This window comes from Bubalus kerabau, chromosome X (assembly GCF_029407905.1).
Source record: "Bubalus kerabau isolate K-KA32 ecotype Philippines breed swamp buffalo chromosome X, PCC_UOA_SB_1v2, whole genome shotgun sequence".
NCBI lineage: Eukaryota > Metazoa > Chordata > Mammalia > Artiodactyla > Bovidae > Bubalus > Bubalus kerabau.
The window spans coordinates 89,346,738-89,368,279 of record NC_073647.1 but is presented as its reverse complement, the minus strand read 5'-3'; the positions used below and the strand labels follow the sequence as shown (position 1 = coordinate 89,368,279).

Here is a 21,542-nt window from a genome sequence, read left to right as displayed (position 1 = left end):
CCAAAGAAATTCTCCCACTATTAAGAAAGTTCTACGACCCACAAGAGATTTCCCAACCTGGAGATCTCGCAAAGGGACCAAGAACCCCCAGGGAATTTGACTTTACAGGCCAGTGGGAAACTGAGCCAGGCTTGCCTGTGAGTGGAGGCAGGAGTCAACAGTTTGGCCTCAGGCCAAACAACAGGGAGGGAACACAGCTATGCCCATCAACAGCAAATTCAGTTCAGTTCAGTTGCTCAGTCATGTCCAACTCTTTGCGACCCCATAAATCACAGCACGCCAGGCCTCCCTGTCTGTCACCAACTCCTGGAGTTCACTCAGACTCACGTCCATCGAGTCAGTGATGCCATCCAGCCATCTCATCCTCTGTCGTCCCCTTCTCCTCCTGCCCCCAATCCCTCCCAGTATCAGAGTCTTTTCCAATGAGTCAACTCTTCACATGAGGTGACCAAAGTACTGGAGTTTCAGCTTTAGCATCATTCCTTCCAAAGAAATCCCAGGGCTGATCTCCTTCAGAATGGACTGGTTGGATCTCCTTGCAGTCCAAGGGACTCTCAACAGTCTTCTCCAACACCTCAGTTCAAAAGCATCAGTTCTTCGGCACTCAGCCTTCTTCACAGTCCAACTCTCACATCCATACATGACCACTGGAAAAACCATAGCCTTGGCTAGACGGACCTTTGTTGGCAAAGTAATGTCTCTGCTTTTGAATATGCTATCTAGGTTGGTCATAACTTTCCTTCCAAGGAGTAAGCGTCTTTTAATTTCATGGCTGCAGTCACCATCTGCAGTGATTTTGGAGCCCCAAAAAATAAAGTCTGACACGGTTTCCACTGTTTCCCCATCTATTTCCCATGAAGAGATGGGACCGGATGCCATGATCTTTGTTTTCTGAATGTTGAGTCTTAAGCCAACTTTTTCACTCTCCTCTTTCACCTTCATCAAGAGGCTCTCACATCCATACATGACTAATGGAAAAACCATAGCTTTAACTATACAGATCTTTGTTGGCAAAGTAATGTCTTTGCCCTTTAATAAGCTAAGTTTGTCATAGGTTTTCTTCCAAGAAGTGTCTTAATTTCACGGCTGCAGTCACCATCTGCAGTGATCTTGGAACCCAAGAGAATAAAATCTGTCACTGTTTCCATTGCTTCCCCATCTATTGGCCATGCAGTGATGAGACTGGATGTCATAATCTTAGTTTTCTGAATGTTGAGTTTTAAGCCAATCTTTTCACTCTTCTCTTTCACCTTCTTCAAAAGGCTCTTTAGTTCCTCTTCTCTTTCTGCCATAAGAGTGTTGTCATCTGCAAATATGAGGTTATTGATATTTTTCCCAGCAATCTTGATGCCAGCTTGTGCTTCATCCAGCCCGGCATTTCTCATGAGGTACTCTGCATATAAGTTAAATAAGCAAGGTGACAATATACAGCCTTGATGTACTCCTTTCCCAATTAGGAACCAATCTGTTGTTCCATGTCTGGTTCTAACTGTTGCTTCTTGACCTGCGTATAGGTTTCTCAGGAGGAAGGTCAGGTGGTCTGGTATTCCCATCTCTTTAAGAATTTTCTACAGTTTGTTGTGATCCACAGAGTCAAAGGCTTTAGAGTAGTCAATGAAGCAGAAGTAGATGCTTTTCTGGAATTCTCTTACTTCTGTGATCCAAAGGATGCTGGCAATTTCATCTCTATTCCTCTGTCTTTTCTAAATCTAGCTTGTACATCTGGAAGTTCACAGTTCATATACTGTTGAAGCCTAGCTTGGAGGATTTTGAGCATTATCTTGCAAGCATGTGAAATGAATGCAATTGTGCAGTAGTTTGAACATTCTTTTGCATTCCCATTACTTTTACAGACCTCATTATGCATTTATATTTAAACCACAACAAACTACTACCTAATGTGTCACATATTTAATATGATTCTATGCCTTGAGTATCTTATACTATATTCCTCCCTCTTTTCTTGACAAACTTCCATGTATATTTTACTGTCCTTCAAGCATCAACAAAACTTTCATCTTAGTACAGCCTTCTTAAGAGAGTGACCCTTGTTTATCATCTGGGAACTTGAATGGTAAACAGTCCCCTGTACTAACGTAAAATTTTCCCTGAAAACGAAGGGACCATTGGCCCTAGGCTTCTAGAAAAAAAATACCTATTTTTGTTCCAGGTGTCTGATATTTGCTAAAAGCCAGGCAGACACTGCTGTTGTCACCAGTCCCCAGTAAAAATCCTTGGGTACTTAGCTTTTAATGATCTCCTCTGGTAGATAACACTTCATACATACTGCCATAAAATGTTACTGCAGAAATTAGTACATCCAGTGTGACTCCACTAGAAGAGGACTCTTGGAAGATTATGCCTGTTTTCCTCTGGACTTTGATCCATATATGCCTTTTCCCTTTCCTGATTTTGCTTTACACCCTTTTGCTGTAATAAACCATAGTTTTGAATATGAGTATCTGCTAAGTCCTGTGAGTTACCAAACCTGGGGGTGGTTTGGAAGACTCCTGACACATAGCTTATCAAGCATGTGTTGACTAAAATTCCTTTCTACCATTAGTCAACTGGCAAATAATCAGTGCCTTTGGGAATTTTACATTTTGACAGATGTGCAAACAACTTCAGCAGTGGTTACCCAATTTAATAAAGGCAATTTATATATGGTAAAAGTGTCAACAATTAAATTAAAAAGCTGGTTTAAATGTGGCAGAAAATAAGAAGTCTCAAAACTTAGCACAGGTGAAAATTTCTGTGCAAAGACAACAGATTCATACTAATTTTAATTCTATTGGATATAATGACAATATTTAATCTCTAAAAATTAAAACTGGCCCCTGAAACATGGGATACTCCAGTTAATAATTATCCTGAATATATAATTAAAACCTACAAATAGATATTACATGCGGAATATTCTTATTCATCATTGACATAGAATAATCATTCCTTCTGTTATAATTTTGTATTATATAGGCATACATGACAATTAACAGTGAATTAATAAATCAAAGCCATTCCTAAATATCCACCCTGGATATCAAAAAAATGCTTACAAGGTATGGTACAAAGGAAATACAAACAAATAGAAAGCAAAACTTTTAACTCTAATTTCTTGAAGCAATACAAATATATATTTAAACACCATATCTGCAGCGAGATACACTATAGTTGTTTTTTTCCTTTAGAACTTCATTTTATACCAGAATTCTACTACACATGAATATTGGGAGAAGTCATTGGAAATGTAGATTATTGTTAAATGCAACTTAAAGAATACTCTCTCCATCCTGTTTTGGTAGCACAGGTGTTTCTATGCGTACTAAACTCAGTGGTTCTATTGGAAATGCAACATATTTGCCAGTCTAGTGAAGAACATTCCCCACCAGACCAAGCATCCCTGAAAACCAGGTCCCTTTGCTTATCTTTTGATTCCTCGTATCAGTGTATTAGATATACATCATATATTTTTGATTCTAGAGAATGACTGAAAGAATTAGGCTATAAATTCACCTATCAATCAGCCATCATCATCATCTTCAAAGTGTATCCCAAAGTAAAAGACTACCAGAACTAAAGAATCGGAGATACCTTGTTACCACCTCCTAAAACTGAATCTCTTTGCTGACTCCATCCTCTTTTCAGGGTACCACTTCATCCCTTACTCTTCTTAGCTTTTTTTCTTTAATTAAAGAATAGTTTTACCTGTGGTGGATTCATTTTGATATTTGGCAAAACTAATACAATTATGTAAAGTTTAAAAATAAAATAAAATTAAAAAAAAAAAAAGAATAGTTGATTTACCATGCTATGTTAGTATCAGGTGTACAGCAAAGTAATTCAGATATATATATATATATATATATATATATATATATATCCTTTTTCAGATTCTTTTCCCTTATAGTTTATTATAAAATATTGAGTACAGTTCCCTGTGCCATAAATAGGTCCCTGTTAAATATCTATTTTATATATAGTAGTAAGTATATGTTGGAGAAGGCAATGGCACCCCACTCCAGTACTCTTGCCTGGAAAATCCCATAGACAGAGAAGCCTGGTAGGCCGCAGTCCATGAGGTAACTAAGAGTCGGACACGACTGAGCGACTTCACTTTGATTTTTCACTTTCATGCATTGGAGAAGGAAATGGCAACCCACTCCACTATTCTTGCCTAGAGAATCCCAGGGACAGGGGAGCCTGGTGGGCTGCCGTCTATGGGGTCGCACAGAGTCAGACACGACTGAAGCGAGTTAGCAGCAGCAGCAGTAAGTATATGTTAATCCCCAACTCCTAATTTACCCCCCTTTCTGTTTTGGTAACCACGAGTTTGTTTTATATGTCTGTAGGTCTATTTCTGTTTTGCATATGTTTATTCATATTATTTTTATTTTCTTAGTTTCCAGATATAAATTATATCAGATGGCATTTGTCTTTCTAACTTACTTCACTCTGTATGATAATCTCTAGGTCCACTCATGTTGCTGTAAATGGCATTATTTCATGAATTTTTATGGCTGAATAATATTCCACTATATACACATATATGGGATTCCCTGGTGGCTCAGTGGTAAATAATCTGCTTGCCAATCCAGAAGACACAGGTTTGATCCCTGGGTCAGGAAGATCCCCTGGAGAAGGAAATGGCAACCCACTCCGGTATTCTACCTTGCATGGAAATCCCAGAGACAGAGGAGCCTTGTGGGCTATGGTCCATGGGGTTGCAAAAGAGTCAGAGACGACTAAGCGACTAAACAACTAAACAACAACACACACATACACACACCACATCTTTATCCATTTATCAACATTTAGGTTGCTTTCATGTCTTGGCTATTGCAAATTGTGCCACAATGAACACTGAGGTGCACATATCTTTGCAAATTATGGTTTTTCTCCTGATATATGTGCAGAGCTGGAATTGTAAGATCATATGTTTTTAGTTTTTTATGGAACCTCCATCACCTCACACTGGTCAGAACTGGAATCATCAAAAAGTCTACAAATGATAAATGTTAGAGAGGGTTTGAAAAAGAACCCTCCTACAGTGCCGGTGGCAATGTAAATTAGTATAGCCACTATGGGGAACAGTAAGGATATTCCTTAAAAAGCTACATTGTAACCTTAGAAATAAAGGTGGGATATCATTAAAATATTATGTGTATAAATAACAGTACTAATAGAATGGTAAACTCTGTAAGTGTATTTTGTACATTGATATAACCAAGCTTCTTGAGCAGTACCAGGCACATAGTAAGAATACAATAAACATTTGTTGAATGAATAAATGTGCTATGTGAATGTTAACATCATGATATTACATCATATACAAAGAATATGCCCATACAATAAATTATAGACATTTTGCTTTTAATTGACTTATAATTAGCTTTTAGGTGTACAACAGTGATTAAATGTTTTATACATTATGAAATGATAACTACAATAAGACTAGTTACCATCCATCACAGTACAAAGTTGCTATAATATTACTGACTATATTCCCTAGGTATACATTAAATCCGTATGAATTACTCATTTTATAGCAGGAAGTTTGTATCTCTTTGTACCTCTTGATTCCCTTTACCTATTTCATCCACACCCTCACGACGTACCTCCCTCTGGAAACCACCAGTTTGCTCTAGATATCTATGAGTATTTTGTTCTTAGTTTTGTTTGCTTATTAGTTTTGCTTTTTACATTCCACATATAAGTGAAATCACAGAGTATTTTTTTTTCTTTCTCTGACTTATTTCATTTGCCCTGTAGGTCTATTCATGTTGCAAAAATGACAAGATGTCACTTTTTATGGCTGAATAGTATCCCATCACACACACACAGACACACACATACCCCATCTTTATCCATTCATCAACTGATAGACACTTATGTGCTTCCATATCCTGGCTATTGCAAATAGTGCTGCAGTGAACATGGGCTACATATATATTTTTTATTTAGTCTCTTTGTATTCTTCAGAAATGGAAATGCTGGGTCTTGCAGTGAATGTTAGTTCTTTTAATTTTTTCAACAACCTTCATATTTTCATAATGGCTGCATCAATTTACATTCCCACCAGCACTGCACAACAGTTTCCTTTTCTCCACATATTCACCAACACTTGTTGTATCTTGATTTTGGTAACAGCCATTCTGACAGGTGTGTGGTGGAATCTCACTGTGCTTTTGATTTGCATTCTGCTGATAATTGGTGATGTTGAGGGTCATTCCATGTTCTTGTCAACCGTCTGTATTTTTTCTTTGGAAAAACATCACTTCAGGTCCTCTGGCCAGTTTTTAATTGCTTTTTGATACTGGTTGTATGACTTCTATATATACTGTGGATATCAACCCCTTATAGGGTATATCATATGCAATATGTTCTCCCATTCAGTAAGTTGCCTTGGATTTTGTTGGTGGTTTCTTCCACTGTAGAAAATCTTTTTTACTTTGATGTAGTCTCATTTCTTTAATTTCACTTCCATTGCCCTTGCCTAAGGAAACAGATCCAAAAAAAAATTTCTAAGACCCATGTCAAAGAGCCTACTGCCTATGCTTTCTTTCAAGAATTTTAAAGTTTAAGGTCTTATTAAGTCTATAATCCATTTTGAGTTTATTTTTGTATGTGATATAAGAAACTGGTCCAGTTTCACTCTTTTGCAGATAGCTGTCCAATTTTCCTAACAACATCTTTCCAAAAGACTATCTTCTCCCCACTGGATGTTCCTGTCCCCTTTGTTATAGATAATGGGATATAGAAGCTTGGTTGAGTTTTTTTCTGAATTTCCTATTGTGTTCTATTGATCTATGTCTTGGATTTTGTGCTACTACTATATTGTTTTGATTACTAAAGCTTTGTAGTATAATTTTAAGTCTGGAATCATGTTATCTTCAGCTTTGTAATTCTTCTCAAGATTGCTTTGGCTGTTCAGTACATTTCTGGTTCCATACAAATTTTAGGATTGTTCTAGTTCAGTCTAAAAATGCCATTGGGAATATTCCTCCCTTTGCAATTTTTGAAGAATTTGAGAAAGACAGATGTTAGCTCTTCTCTAAATGTTTGACAGAACTTCCCTGTGAAGCCATCTGGCCCTGGACTTTTGTTTGCTGGAAGATTTTTTATCACAATTTCAATTTCCCTGGTTCTGATTGGTCTTTTCATATTTTCTATTTCTTCCTGGTTCAGTCCTGGAAGACCAGGTTGTATCTTTCTAAATATTTGTCCATTTCCCCCAGGTTGCCAATTTTATAGGCATATATTTGCTTACAGTAGTCTCTTATGATGTTTTGTATTTCTGCAGTGTCAGTTATAACTTCTCCTTTTTCATTTCTAATTTTTATTGATTTTAGTCCTCTGCTTTTTTTTCTTGATGAGACTGGCTAATGGTTTATCAACTTTGTTTATCTTCTCAAAGAACCAGCCTTTAGTTTTATTGATCTTTGCTATTGTTTTCTTCATTTTTTCTTCATTTATTTCCACTCTGCTCTTTATGATTTCTTTCCTTCTACTAACTTTGGGGGCTTTTTGTTTTTATTTATCTAATTGCTTTGCATGTAAGGTAGGTTGTTCATTTGAGATTCTTCTAGTTCCTTAAGGTAGGATTATAGTGCACAAACGTCCCTTTAGAATTGCCTTTGCTGTGTCCCATACATTTGGTGTTGTCATGTTTTTGTTGTCATTTGTTGCTAGGTATTCTCTGATTTCCTGTTTGATTTCTTCAGTAATATCTTGGTTAGCTGGTAGCATATTATTTAGCCATCATGTGTTTGTGTTTTTTTTTTCTTTTTCTTACAGTTTTTCGCCTGTAATTCATAACTAATATCAAAGCATTGTCATTGGAAAAGATGCTTGATACAACTTCAGTTTTCATACATTTACTGATACTTGATTTGTGACCCAAAATGTGATCTATCCTGGAGAATGTTCTGTGTGCACTTGAGAAGAAAGTGTATTTGGCTGCTTTTTGATGGAGTGTCCTATAAATATCAATTAAGTTCTAAATGCTCTAATGTCTCATTTAAGGCTTGTGTTTCCTTATGAACTGTCTGGATTATATGCCCACTGGTGTAAGTGTGGTATTAAAGTTCCCCACCATTAATATGTTACTGTCGATTTCCCCTTTTATAGCTGTTAGCATTTGCCTTATGTACAGAGGTGCTCCAATACTCCTAAACTCATTCTACGAGGCCACCATCAACCTGATAACAAAACCAGACAAAGATCACAAAAAAATAAAATTGCAGGCCAGGATCACTGAAGAACATAGATGCAAAAATCCTCAACAAAATACTACCCAACAGAATCAAACACATTAAAAGAATCACACATCACAATCAAGTAGGGTTTTCCCAAGGATGCAAGGATTCTTTGATACACAAATCAATCAATGCAATATACTATATTAACAAATTGAAATATAAAAACCATATAATAACCTGAACAGATGCAGAAAAAGTTACTGACAAAATTTAATATTCATTTCTGATTAAAACTCTCCAGAAAGTAGGCACAGAGTGAAGCTACTGCAACATAATAAAGCCCACATATGACAAACCCACTGCAAACATTATTCTCAATGGTGAAAAACTGAAAGTATTTCCTCTAAGATCAAGAAGGTGATGAGGGTGTCAATACTTGCCCCTATTCGTCAACATAGTTTTGTAAGTCATAGACATACTAATCAGAGAAGAAAAATGAAAGGAATCCAAATTGGAAAAGAAGTAGTAAAACTGTCACTGTGTACAGATAACATACATGGAAAATCATAAAGATGCCACCAGAACATTACTAGAGGTAACCAATGAGTTATTAAAGTTGCAGGATACAAAATTAATACACAGAAATCTCTTACATTCCTATATACTAATAATGAAGGATCAGAAGGAGAAATTAAGGAAAGAATCCCATTTACCATAACAACAAAAAGAATCAAGTACCTAGGAATAAACATACCTAAGGACTCAAAAGGCTTCCCTGGTGGCTCAGTTGGTAAAGAATCTACCTGCAATGTGGGAGACCCGGGTTCGATCCCTGGGCTGGGAAGATCCCCTGGAGGAAGGCATGACAACCCACTCCAGTATTCTTCCCTGAAGAATCCCTATGGACAGAGGAGCCTGGCAGGCTACATACAGTCCATGGGGTCAGAAAGAGTCAGATACAACTGAGTGACTAAGCACAGCACACAGCACAGCAAGGAGGCAAAAGACTTGTATGCAAAAAATACAAGACACTGATGAAAACAAAGACGACACAAACAGATGGGAGAGATATACAATGTTCTTAGATTAGAAGAATCAATATTGTGAAAATTACTATACTACTCAAAGCAATCTACAGGTTCAATGAAGTCTCTATCAAATTACCAATGGCATTTTTCACATAATTCAAAATTTGTATGGAGACACAAAAGACCCCTAATAGACAAAGGAATCTTATGAAAGAAAAACAGAGCCAGAGAAATGAGGCTCCCTGACTTTAGACTATACTACAAAGTTACAGTAATCAAGGTATTACTGTACTAGCACAAAAACAGAAATATAGATCAATGGAACAGAATAGAAAGCCCAAAAATGAATCCATGCACCTATGGTCACCTAATCTATGACAAACAAGGCAAGTGTATAACACGGAGAAAACACAGTCTGTTCGGTAAGTGGTGCTGGGAAATCTAAACAGCTATGTGTAAAAGAATAAAACTGGAATACTCCCTAACAGCATACACAAAATGAATTAAAGACCTAAATGCAAAGCCACTATTAAAAACTTAGAAGAAAACATAGCCAGAAGAGTCTTTGACACAAATCATAGCAAGATTATTTCTATCTCCTAAAGTAATGAAAATAAACAAATGGGACCTAATTAAACATAAAAGCATTTGCATAGGAAAGGAAACCAAAAACAAGATGAAAAGACAACCCTCAGAATGGGAGAAAATATTCGCAAATGAATCAACTGAGAAAGGATTAATCTTAAAATATATACAAGTAGTTCATGCAGCTCAAAATAAAAAAACAAACGACCCAACCAACAAATGGCTAGAAGACCTAAACAGACATTTCTCTAAAGAAAATACACAGATGGCCAAAAAATGTGAAAAGATGCTCAACATCACTCATTTTCAAGATATGCAAATCACAACTACAATTTATATCACCCCACACTTCTCAGAATGGCTGGCATCAAAAAATCTACAAACAATAAATGCTAGAGGACTTCCCTCATGGTCCAGGGGTTGAGAGTCTACCTTCCAATACAGGGCACACAGGTTCGATCCCTTGAGGTCCAGGAGGATTGCACATGCTATGGGGCAACTAAGCCTGTAAACCATAACCAGTGAGCCTGTGCTCTAGAGTCTGCCAGCCAAAAATACTGGAGCCTGTGCTAGCAGAGCCTGTGTTCCACAACAAAAGAAGCCACTGCTATGAGAAAACCACACACTGCAACTAGAAAGTAGCCCCTGCTTGCCATAACTAGAGAAAGACAATGAGCAGCAACGAAGACCTAGTACAGCCAAAAATCAATCAATAAATCAATATATATAGTCATTAAAAAATAAAAGAACCTACATTTTCTTTTTAAAAATTAAAAAATGAATGCTGTAGAGGGTGTGTAGAAAAGGCAACCCTCCTATACACTGTAGGTGGAAATATAAATTGGTACAGAAACTACAGAGAACAGTATGTCAGTCATTCAGTTCAGTTCAGTTCAGTCGCTCAGTTGTGTCCGACTCTTTGCAACCCCATGAATTGGAGCACGCCAGGCCTCCCTGTCCATCATCAACTCCCGGAGTCTACCCAAACTCATGTCCATTGAGTTAGTGATGCCATCTAATCATCTCACCCTCTGTCATCCACTTCTCCTGCCTTCAATCTTTCCCAACATCAGGGTCTTTTCAAATGAGTCATCTCTTCTCATCAGGTGGCCAAAATATTGGAGTTTCAGCTTCAACATCAGTCCTTCCAAAGAACACCAAGGACTGATCTCCTTTACGATGGACTGGTTGGATCTCCTTGCACTCCAAGGGACTCTCGAGAGTCTTCTCCAACACCACAGTTCAAAAGCATCAATTCTTCAGCGCTCAGCTTTCTTTACATTCCAACACTCAAATCAATACATGACTACTGGAAAAACCATAGCCTTGACTAGACGGACCTCTGTTGGCAAAGTAATGTCTCTGCTTTTTAATATGCTCTTTAGGTTGGTCATAACTTTCCTTCCAAGGAGTAAGCGTCTTTTAATTTCATGGCTGCAATCACCATCTACAGTGATTTTGGAGCCCCAAAAAATAAAGTCAGCCACTGTTTTCCCATCTACTTGCCATGAAGTGATGGGACCGGATGCCATGATCTTAGTTTTCTGAATGTTGAGCTTTCAGACAACTTTTTCACTCTCCTCTTTCACTTTCCATCAAGAGGCTCTTTAGTTCTTCTTCACTTTCTGCCATAAGGGTGGTGTCATCTGCATATCTGAGGTTATTGATATTTCTCCCGGCAATCTTGATTCCACCTTGTGCTTCTTCCAGCCCAGCATTTCTCATGATGTATTCTGCATATAAGTTAAATAAGCATGGTGACAATATACAGCCTTGATGTACTCCTTTTCCTATTTGGAACCAGTCTGTTGTTCCATGTCCAGTTCTAACTGTTGCTTCCTGACCTGCATACAGGTTTCTCAAGGGGCAGGTCAGGTGGTCTGGTATTCCCATCTCTTTCAGAATTTTCCACAGTTCATTGTGATCCACACAGTCAAAGGCTCTGGCATAGTCAATAAAGCAGAAATAGATGTTTTTCTGGAACTCTCTTGCTTTTTCAATGATCCAGTGGATGTTGGCAATTTGATCTCTGGTTCCTCTGCCTTTTCTAAAACCAGCCTGAACATCTAGAAGTTCACGGTTCACGTATTGTTGAAGCCTGGCTTGGAGAATTTTAAGCATTACTTTACAAGGGTGTGAGATGAGTGCAACTGTGCAGTAGTTTGAGCATTCTTTGGAAATGCCATGAAAACTGACCTTTTCCAGGCCTGTGGCCACTGCTGAGTTTTCCAAATTTGCTGGCATATTGAGTGCAGCACTTTCATAGCATCATCTTCCAGGATTTGAAATAGCTCAACTGGAATTCCATCACCTCCACTAACTTTGTTCATAGTGATGGCTCTCAAATCCTACTTCTGGGGATATATCCAAAGAAAACTAATTCAGAAAGATACACACACCCCAATGCTCTTTGCAAAGGATTAATCTCCAAACTACACAAATAGCTCATAAAACTCAATATCAAAAAACAAACAATTCAATCAAAAAATTGGTGGAAGACATAAATAGCCATTTTCCCAAAGAAGAAATACATGTGTCCAATAGACATATGAAAAGATATTCAACACTGCTAATTATTAGAGAAATGCAGATCAAAATGACAATAAGGTACAACTTCACACCAGTCAGAACAGTCATCATCAAAAAATCTATAAACAGTAAATGCTGGAGACAATGGGAAGAAAAGGATCACCTCTTGCACTGTTGGTGGGAATGTAAACTGTTTCAGTCACTGTGGAGAACAGAATGGAGGTTCCTCAAAGAAAAAAAGTAAAGTTACCATTTGTTGTTGTTGTTGTTGTTGTTCTAAGTCGCTTCTAACTCTTTGTGACCCTATGGACTGTAGCCCACCAGGTTCCTCTGTCCATGGGATTCTCCAAGCAAGAATACTGGAGTTGGTTGTCATGCCTTCCTTCATAGGATCTTTTCAACCCAGTGATCAAACCCACAAATTCACCTGTGATACCATCTGTACCTGGACTTTTGTTTTTAAATTATAGGTTCAATATTGTTACTAGTATAAGGTCTATTCAGATCTTCTATCTCTTCATGATTCAGTCTTAGAAGATTGTGCAATTCTAGAAATTTATCCATTTCTCCTAGGCTGTCTAATTTGTTGCCACACAATTTAGTACTCTCTCATTATTCTTTTTATTTTGTTGATGTTAGTTGTAACTTCTCTTTTCATTTCTAATTTTATTTGGGCTCTCATTTTTTATAGGTCTGGCTAAATGTTTGATTTTGTTTATCTTTTCAAAGAAACAACACTAAATTTCATTGAATTTTACTTTTTTAGTCTCAATTTCCATTCCTTCCACTCTAATCTTCATTATTTCATTCCTTCCACAAACAGTGGGCTTGGCCTGTCCTTTTTCTTGTTCCTTTAAAAGTACATTTACATGATTTATTTGACATTTTTCTTATTTCTTCTAGTAGACCTGTACCACTATGAACTTTTCTCTTAGAATTGCTTTTGCTTCATCCCATAGATTTTGTAATGTTGTGTTTCCATTTCCATTTGTCTCAATGCATTTTTTAATTTCCTCTTTGGTTTCTTTGTTGATCCACTACTTGTTTAGTAGCATGTCTTTTAACCTCCATATGTTACTGTTTTTCTCTAGTTTTCTTCTACGTGACTTCTAGTTTAATACCACTGTGATCTAAAAAGATGCTTGAAATCAAAAAGGACACTAATAGATGGAGAAATATACCATGTTCATGGATTGGAAGAATCAATATAGTGAAAATGAGTATACTACCCAAAGCAATTTATAGATTCAATGCAGTCCCTATCAAGCTACCAACAGTATTCTTCACTGAGCTAGAACAAATAATTTCACAATTTGTATGGAAATACAAAAAACCTCGAATAGCCAAAGCGATCTTGAGAAAGAAGAATGGACCTGGAGGAATCAACCTACCTGACTTCAGGCTCTACTACAAAGCCACAGTTATCAAGACAGTATGGTACTGGCACAAAAACAGAAATATAGATCAATGGAACAAAATAGAAAGCCCAGAGATAACTCCACGCACATATGGACACCTTATCTTTGACAAAGGAGGCAAGAATATACAATGGATTAAAGACAATCTCTTTAACAAGTGGTGCTGGGAAATCTGGTCAACCACTTGTAAAAGAATGAAACTAGAACACTTTCTAACACCATACACAAAAATAAACTCAAAATGGATTAAAGATCTAAACATACGACCAGAAACTATAAAACTCCTAGAGGAGAACATAGGCAAAACACTCTCCGACATACATCACAGCAGGATCCTCTATGACCCACCTCCCAGAATATTGGAAATAAAAGCAAAAATAAACAAATGGGACCTAATTAACCTTAAAAGCTTCTGCACATCAAAGGAAACTATTAGCAAGGTGAAAAGACAGCCTTCAGAATGGGAGAAAATAATAGCAAATGAAGCAACTGACAAACAACTAATCTCGAGAATATACAAGCAACTCCTACAGCTCAACTCCAGAAAAATAAATGACCCAATCAAAAAATGGGCCAAAGAACTAAATAGACATTTCTCCAAAGAAGACATACAAATGGCTAACAAACACATGAAAAGATGCTCAATATCACTCATTATCAGAGAAATGCAAATCAAAACCACTATGAGGTACCATTTCACACCAGTCAGAATGGCTGCTATCCAAAAGTCTACAAGTAATAAATGCTGGAGAGGGTGTGGAGGAAAGGGAACCCTCTTGCACTGTTGGTGGGAATGCAAACTAGTACAGCCACTATGGAGAACAGTGTGGAGATTCCTTAAAAAACTGGAAATAGAACTGCCTTATGATCCAGCAATCCCACTGCTGGGCATACACACTGAGGAAACCAGAAGGGAAAGAGACTACCCCAATGTTCATCGCAGCACTGTTTATAATAGCCAGGACATGGAAGCAACCTAGATGTCCATCAGCAGATGAATGGATAAGAAAGCTATGGTACATATACACAATGGAGTATTACTCAGCCATTAAAAAGAATACATTTGAATCAGTTCAAATGAGGTGGATGAAACTGGAGCCTATTATACAGAGTGAAGTAAGCCAGAAGGAAAAACACCAATACAGTATACTAACGCACATATATGGAATTTAGAAAGATGGTAACAATAACCCTGTGTACGAGACAGCAAAAGAGACACTGATGTATAGAACAGTCTTACGGACTCTGTGGGAGAGGGAGAGGGTGGGAAGATTTGGGAGAATGGCATTGAAACATGTAAAATATCATGTATGAAACGAGTTGCCAGTCCAGGTTCGATGCACGATACTGGATGCTTGGGGTTAGTGCACTGGGACGACCCAGAGGAATGGTATGGGGAGGGAGGAGGGAGGAGGGTTCAGGATGGGGAACACATGTATACCTGTGGCAGATTCATTTTGATATTTGGCAAAACTAATACAATTATGTAAAGTTTAAAAATAAAATTAAATTAAAAAAAATAAAAATAAAAAGATGCTTGATATGATTCCAATCTTCTTAAATTTATTAAGGCATGTTTTTTGACATAATATGTGATCTGTCCTGAGAAATACTCCATGTATATTTGAAAAGAATGGGTATTCTGCTGCTGTTGAATGAAATGATCTATATTGATGAAATACATCTTGCTGAATATGTCCTTTACCAATTTAGATTCTAGATGGTCTATCCATTGAAGTAAGTAGAGTATTAAAGTCCTCTATTACTGTATTACTGTATATTTCTCCCTTTATTTCTATTAATATTTTCTTTATATATTTACATACTCCTATGTTGGGTATATGAATAATTATAAATGTTATATCCTCTTGTTGGATTGACCCCATTATCACAATGGCATGCCCTTCCTTGTCTTTTCTTATAGTTTTTGTTTTAAAGTCTATTTTGTCTGATATAAGTATTACTATCCCAGCATTCTTTACTTTTCCATTTGGATGGAGTATCTTTTCTTTAATCTCTTCTTTTTTGGTTTATGTGTGTCTTCAGATCTGAGGAGTCTGCTACAGGCAGCATATAGATGGGTCATACTTTTTTATCCATTCAGCTACCCTATGTCTTTTGATTGAAGCATTTAGTCAATCTGCATTTAAAATAATTATGGCAGGCATGTAGTTATTGCCATTTTTGTACTTGTTTTCTGTTTATGTTTTCAGTTCTTCTCTGTTCCAGTCTTACTCTCTTTGTTTCTTCCCTTGTTTTTTGATGGATTTCTTTAGTTTCACATTTGGATTCTTTTATTTTTTGTGTATCCATTGTAGCTATTTTTGATTTGTGGTTACCATGAGGCAAAAGTTCCCACTCTGTGGTCATGCGGTGTCAGATGAGTATGAGCAGTTCTCCATTGGCGGCTGCCCCTACTTGTGCTAAGTACATGGTGAAAAGCTATGTCAAAGATGGTTTCCACGTACAAACACATCGCCCTTCTGCAACATCTGCATCAACAAGACAGTGTCCTGTGCCAAGGCTGACAAGCTCTAAGAAGGTATGTAGGGTGCCTTTGGAACAACCCAGGACACAGTGGCCACAGTACACATTGGTCAAGTCATCATGTCCATCAGCACCAAGCTAAAGAATAAGGAACACATGACTGAGGCCTTACACAGGGCCAAGTTCTAGTTCTCTGGCCAACAGAAGATTCACCTGTCCAAAAGGTGAGGATTTACTAAGTTTAAAGTCAATGAATTTGAAGATGGTGGCAGAAAAGCAACTCATCCCACTTGGCTGTGGGGTCAAATACATCATTAATTATGCCCCCCTGGACAAATGGCAGGTCACAGAATCACAACAGCCTTGGCGTTCTCCACTGCTTGTTCAAGCCCACCATTAAATCCTCCTTTCCAGTCTGTCAATCAATCAATCAAAAAAAAAAAAAAAAAGCACTCCATTTTCACTTGCCTGTCACATTTTATTTTTTGTTGCTATATTTAATTTCTTTTTATTTTGTATATCCCCTAACTATTTACTTATACCTGATATTCTTTTTACTACTTTTTCTTTGAACTTTCATACTAGCTTTTTAAAGTTATTGATCTAATTCCTTTAACATATATTTTCCGTCACCAGTGATTTTTTTTTCTTTCATATATTTTATTTCTAGTTGTGACCTTTTCCTTTACCCTTAAAAGTGACCCTTTAATATTTAAGGCCATTTTACTGGTTATGAACTTCTTTAGAGTTGTTTGCTTGTCTGAAAAACTCCTTATCGCCCCCTTCAAGCCTCAATCATAACCTTGATAAGTAGAGTATTCTTGATGATAAATTTTTATTCTTTCATCACTTTAAATACATCCTGGCACTCCCCTCTGGACTGCAAAGTTTCTGCATTAAAATCAGCTTATAGGCTTATAGGAGTCCCCTTCTATGGATATATGATTAGCTGTTTTTCTCTTGTCTTTTAAGTTCTCTTTTTATCTTAAACTTTTGCCATTTTAAATATGATGTATGTTGGTATGGGAGTTCCCTTTGATTGATATATGATCAGCTGTTTTTCTCTTGTCTTTAATATTCTCTTTTTTATCTTAACCTTTTTCCATTTTAAATATGATGGACCTTGGTATGAGTCTCTTTGGGTTCATCTTATTTGGGATCTCTGTTTCCTATACCTGGGTATCTGTTTCCTTCCCTAGGTATGGATATTTTCCACCAATATTTCTCAAGTAAGTTTTTTTTTACTTTCTTTCCTTCTGGGAACCACATAATGTGAATATGGTTGATGTTTCACAGATGGCTCATATACTCTCATTTTTTAAAGATCCTTCCCTTCTTATTGCTATTCTTATGGGGGTAATTTCTATTTTATCTATCAGATTGCTTGTCCCTTTATGTCATCTCATCTGCTTCTGATTCCATAAAGTGTAACTATTTTTGTTTCAGTTACAGTATTGAGCTCTGATTGATTCTTTCCTGTATTTTCTAAGTCTTTGTTAAAATTTTCAGTGAGTTCCTCCAATCTTTTCCTGAGTTTGGTGAGCACCATTAGGACAGTTTCAAATCTTTTATCAGGTAAACTACTTATGTGTGTTTCACTGGGGTTTATTTTTTCCTGGGGTTTTATTTTGTTCTTTCATTTGGACCACATTCCTCTATCTCATTATTTTTATTTCCTTTACATTTCTATAAATTAAGAGAAACAACTACCTCTCCTAATCTTGAAGAGGCCTTGTATGGGCGCATTCCCTGTGTAGACTACTTGGGCCTAAAGGCTTTGTGGCTGGGTGGGGCTGCAGTGGGCACCAACAGGGGTTAATCCCTGGGGAACAATATGCCCAATACTGCAGTGGTGGGACCGAAGAGCCTGAAGCAGGCCCAGTCCAGGGGCAGCCCCCTGGGAAGTACTGTGTATAAGGCTGCCTTAGAAGGATAGCTGGAGCTGGAGAGGACATGGTCCAGGAGCAATCCCTGAAGAGTGCTGGGCTGTAGGCTACCTTGATGGGGCAGCTGAAGATAGAGCAGTCACAGGCCAGGAGGAGTCCTGGGGGGCAACTCCAGACAATGGTGATCATCAGTGCCTCCAACCCAAGCCAGACCTCCAGCAGTTCCCTGTCATTTTGGCAGCAACTTCAGGGTTAGTAAACATATTTCCTTTACATATACTCTAGGTGCCTTTAAAGTTTTTTCACTGTTTCCCAGAGTGAGTGTGTCTGCATCTGGATGCCTCAGCAATATATCTTTCTACTGTAGATCATCCTGAAAAAGGAGAGTTTCCCATGGATACTGTGTCTCTGACTTTCCTACTAGTTTCTATGTGGTTCTTCGATTGGCAGCACCAGCATATTGGGCCCTCAGATCTTCTTCAAGAAGAAGTGTACTATATGTAGGTGTAGATCAGTGTGCTCAGGGGAGTAGGTAAAGACAGGGTCTTCCTGTGCCACCATACTCCTCAATCTACTTTATGTTTTCAAATATAAAGCTTACTCTGAAAACAAGTGCATAAAACTCAGAAATATTGCATGTTCAGTTCCAGACCATCACAATAAAGCAAATAGACCAATAAAGTGAGTCACATGGCTTCATGGTTTCCCAGCACTTGTAAAAGTTATGTTTATATACTATGCTTGCTTGCTAAGTCACTTCAGTTGTGTCTGACTCTGTGCAAACCTATAGATCATAGCCAAAAAGGCTCATCTATCTGTGGGATTCTCCACACAAGAATTCTAGAATTAGTTGTCATGCCCTCCTCTAGGAGATCGTCCTGACTCAGGGATCGAACCTGCATCTCTTACGTCTCCTGCACTGGCAGATGGGTTCTTTACCACTAGATCCACCTAGGAAGCCCTTATATACTATCCTGTGGTCTATAAGTATACAATACTATTATGTCTTAAAAAAACAATGCACATACATTAATTAAAAAGTAGTTATTGCTAAAAAATGCTAAACTTCATCTCACTGAAGCTGAGTCATAATTGCTCTGGCTGGTGGAGAGTCTTGCCTCCATGTTGATGGCTGCTGACAGTCAGGTTCCTAATGATGGGGTGTCTGTGGCAATTCCTTAAAAAATGAAGTTTGCTGCATCAATAATAGCTCTTCCTTCCATGAACGATCTCTTTGTAGCATGTGATGCCATGTGACACCATTTTATTCACAGTAGACCTTCTTTCAAAATTGGAGTCAATCCTCTCAAACCCTGCCATGGATTTATCAACTAGGTTTAAGAAGGGTTCTCAAGTCTCTGTTGTCATTTCCACTATCTTCACAGCATCTTCATCAGGAGCATCTTCCATCTCAAGAAACCACTCTCTTTGCTCATCCACAAGAAGCAACTCTTCATCTCTTAAAGTTTTATAATGAGATTGCAGCAATTCAGTCACATCTTCAGGCTCCAATTCTAATTCTAGTTCTCTTGCTATAATATTTCCAACATCAGCAGTGACTTCCTCCACTGAACTCTTGAACTCCTCAAAGGCATCCATGAGGGTTGGAATCAACTTCTTCCCAACTCCTGTTAATGTTCATATTCTGGACCCTTCCCATGAGTCACAAATGTTCTTAATGGTACCTAGAATGGTAAGTACTTTCTAGGTGGTTTTCAACTGACTGCCCAGATCCATCAGAGGAATCACTATATATGGTAGTTATAGACTTACAAAGGGTACTCCTTAGATAATAAGACTTGAGAGTCGAAATGATTCCCTGGTCAATGGGCTACAGAAAGAATGCTGTGTTAGCAGGCTTGAAAACAACATTAATATCACTGTACATCTCCATCAGAGCTCCTGGGTGACCAAGAGCAGTAATATTTTTAGAGGAATCTTTTTTTCTGACCGGTTGGTCTCAACAGTGAGCTTAAAATACTCAGTAAATGATGCTGTAAACAGATGTGAGGTTATGCAGGTTTTGTTCCATTTATAGAACACAGGCAGAGTAGGTTTAGCAAAAGTCTTAAGGGGCCTAAGATTTTCAGAATGTACTGTCTTCAATTTGAAGTCACCAGCTGCATTAGCTCCTAATAAAAGTCAGCCTGTTCTTTGGTGCTTTGAAGCTGGACATCCAGTTCTCCTCTCTAGCTATGAAAGCCCTAGGTGGCATCTTCTTCCAATAGAATACCATTTTGTCTCCACTGAAAGCCTATTGTTTAGTGCAGCCACCTTCATGAATTATCTTCGCTAGATCCTCTGAATGACTTGCTGCAGTTTCTATATCACCACTTGCTGCTTCACCTTGTCCTGTTATGTTATGCAGATGGCTTCTTTCCTTAAACCTCTGAACCAGCCTCTGCTAGCTCCAAAGTTTTCTGCTGCAGCTTCCTTGCCTTTCTCACACTTCTTACAAATGAAGAGAGTTAGCGTCATGCCCTGGATTAGGCTTCTTAGCTTAAGCGAGTGTTATGGCTGGTTTGATCTTCTATCCAGACCACTACAACTTTCTCCATATCAGCAAATAGCCTGTTTCACTTTCTTATCATTCATGTGTTCAGTGGAGTAGCACTTTTAATTTCCTTCAAGAACTTTGCATTTGAATTTACAACCTGGCTACTAGCTGTTTGGTGCTAGAGGCCTAGTTTCGGCTTATCTTGGCTTTCGACATGTCTTTCTCATTAAACGTAATCATCTCTAGCTTTTTATTTGAAGTAAGACACAAATGAGTCTTGCTTTTACTTGAACATTTAGAGGCCATTGTAGGGTTATTAATTGGCCTGATTTCAATACTTTGTGTCTTAGTGGATAGGGAGACCTGAGGAGAGGGAGAGACACAGGGGAAAGGCCATTTGGTAGATCAGTCAGAACCTGAACAGCACAATATTTACCAATTAAGTTGCCTATCTTACCTGGGTGCAGCTCATGGCTCCCCAAAACAATTACAATCGTAACATCAAAGATCACTGATCACAGAGCACTATAACAAACATAATAGTAACAAAAGAGTTTGAAATATTGTGAGAATTACCAAATTGTGACACACAGATACAAAGTGAACAAATATTATTGGAAAAATGGTACCAATAGATGTGCTCAACATAGAGTTGCCACCAAACTTCATTTTGTGAAAAACACAGTATCTGTGAAGTACAATAAAACAAGGTATGCTTGCTGTGAAATAATAATGAATCAAATATTCTGAAGTAGTTTATATACAGTCATTTCATCCTTACAAACTACCTAATATGATACTAAACTAAAACACAAAGATGTAGATGCTGTAAGGTAAACTTAAATGACTTATTCAAGATCCTGTTTCTCAAAAAGACCAGAAAGCTAATGCAAATCAATTAGATATCAATTCTT

The 21,542-nt window shown here is 37.7% G+C and overlaps 1 protein-coding gene and 1 pseudogene across 11 annotated transcripts in view; one reads left to right on the top strand and one right to left on the bottom strand.

The window, feature by feature from the left end:
- The window catches only part of ATRX (ATRX chromatin remodeler), a 285,555-nt gene that overhangs the window by 68,323 nt on the left and 195,690 nt on the right, over positions 1 to 21,542 (bottom strand). Inside the window, exon 26 of one of the 11 annotated variants that reach the window (XM_055565692.1) lies at positions 6,196 to 6,493. The exons of the other annotated variants lie outside the window; for them this stretch is intronic. Within the exon in view, the coding sequence (XP_055421667.1) occupies positions 6,390 to 6,493 (104 nt within the window). The 3' untranslated portion in view covers positions 6,196 to 6,389. Of the gene's footprint in view, positions 1 to 6,195; positions 6,494 to 21,542 lie in introns of those variants that run through there. 11 annotated transcript variants of the gene reach the window in all.
- On the top strand, positions 15,988 to 16,645 carry LOC129639443 (60S ribosomal protein L10-like; annotated as a pseudogene).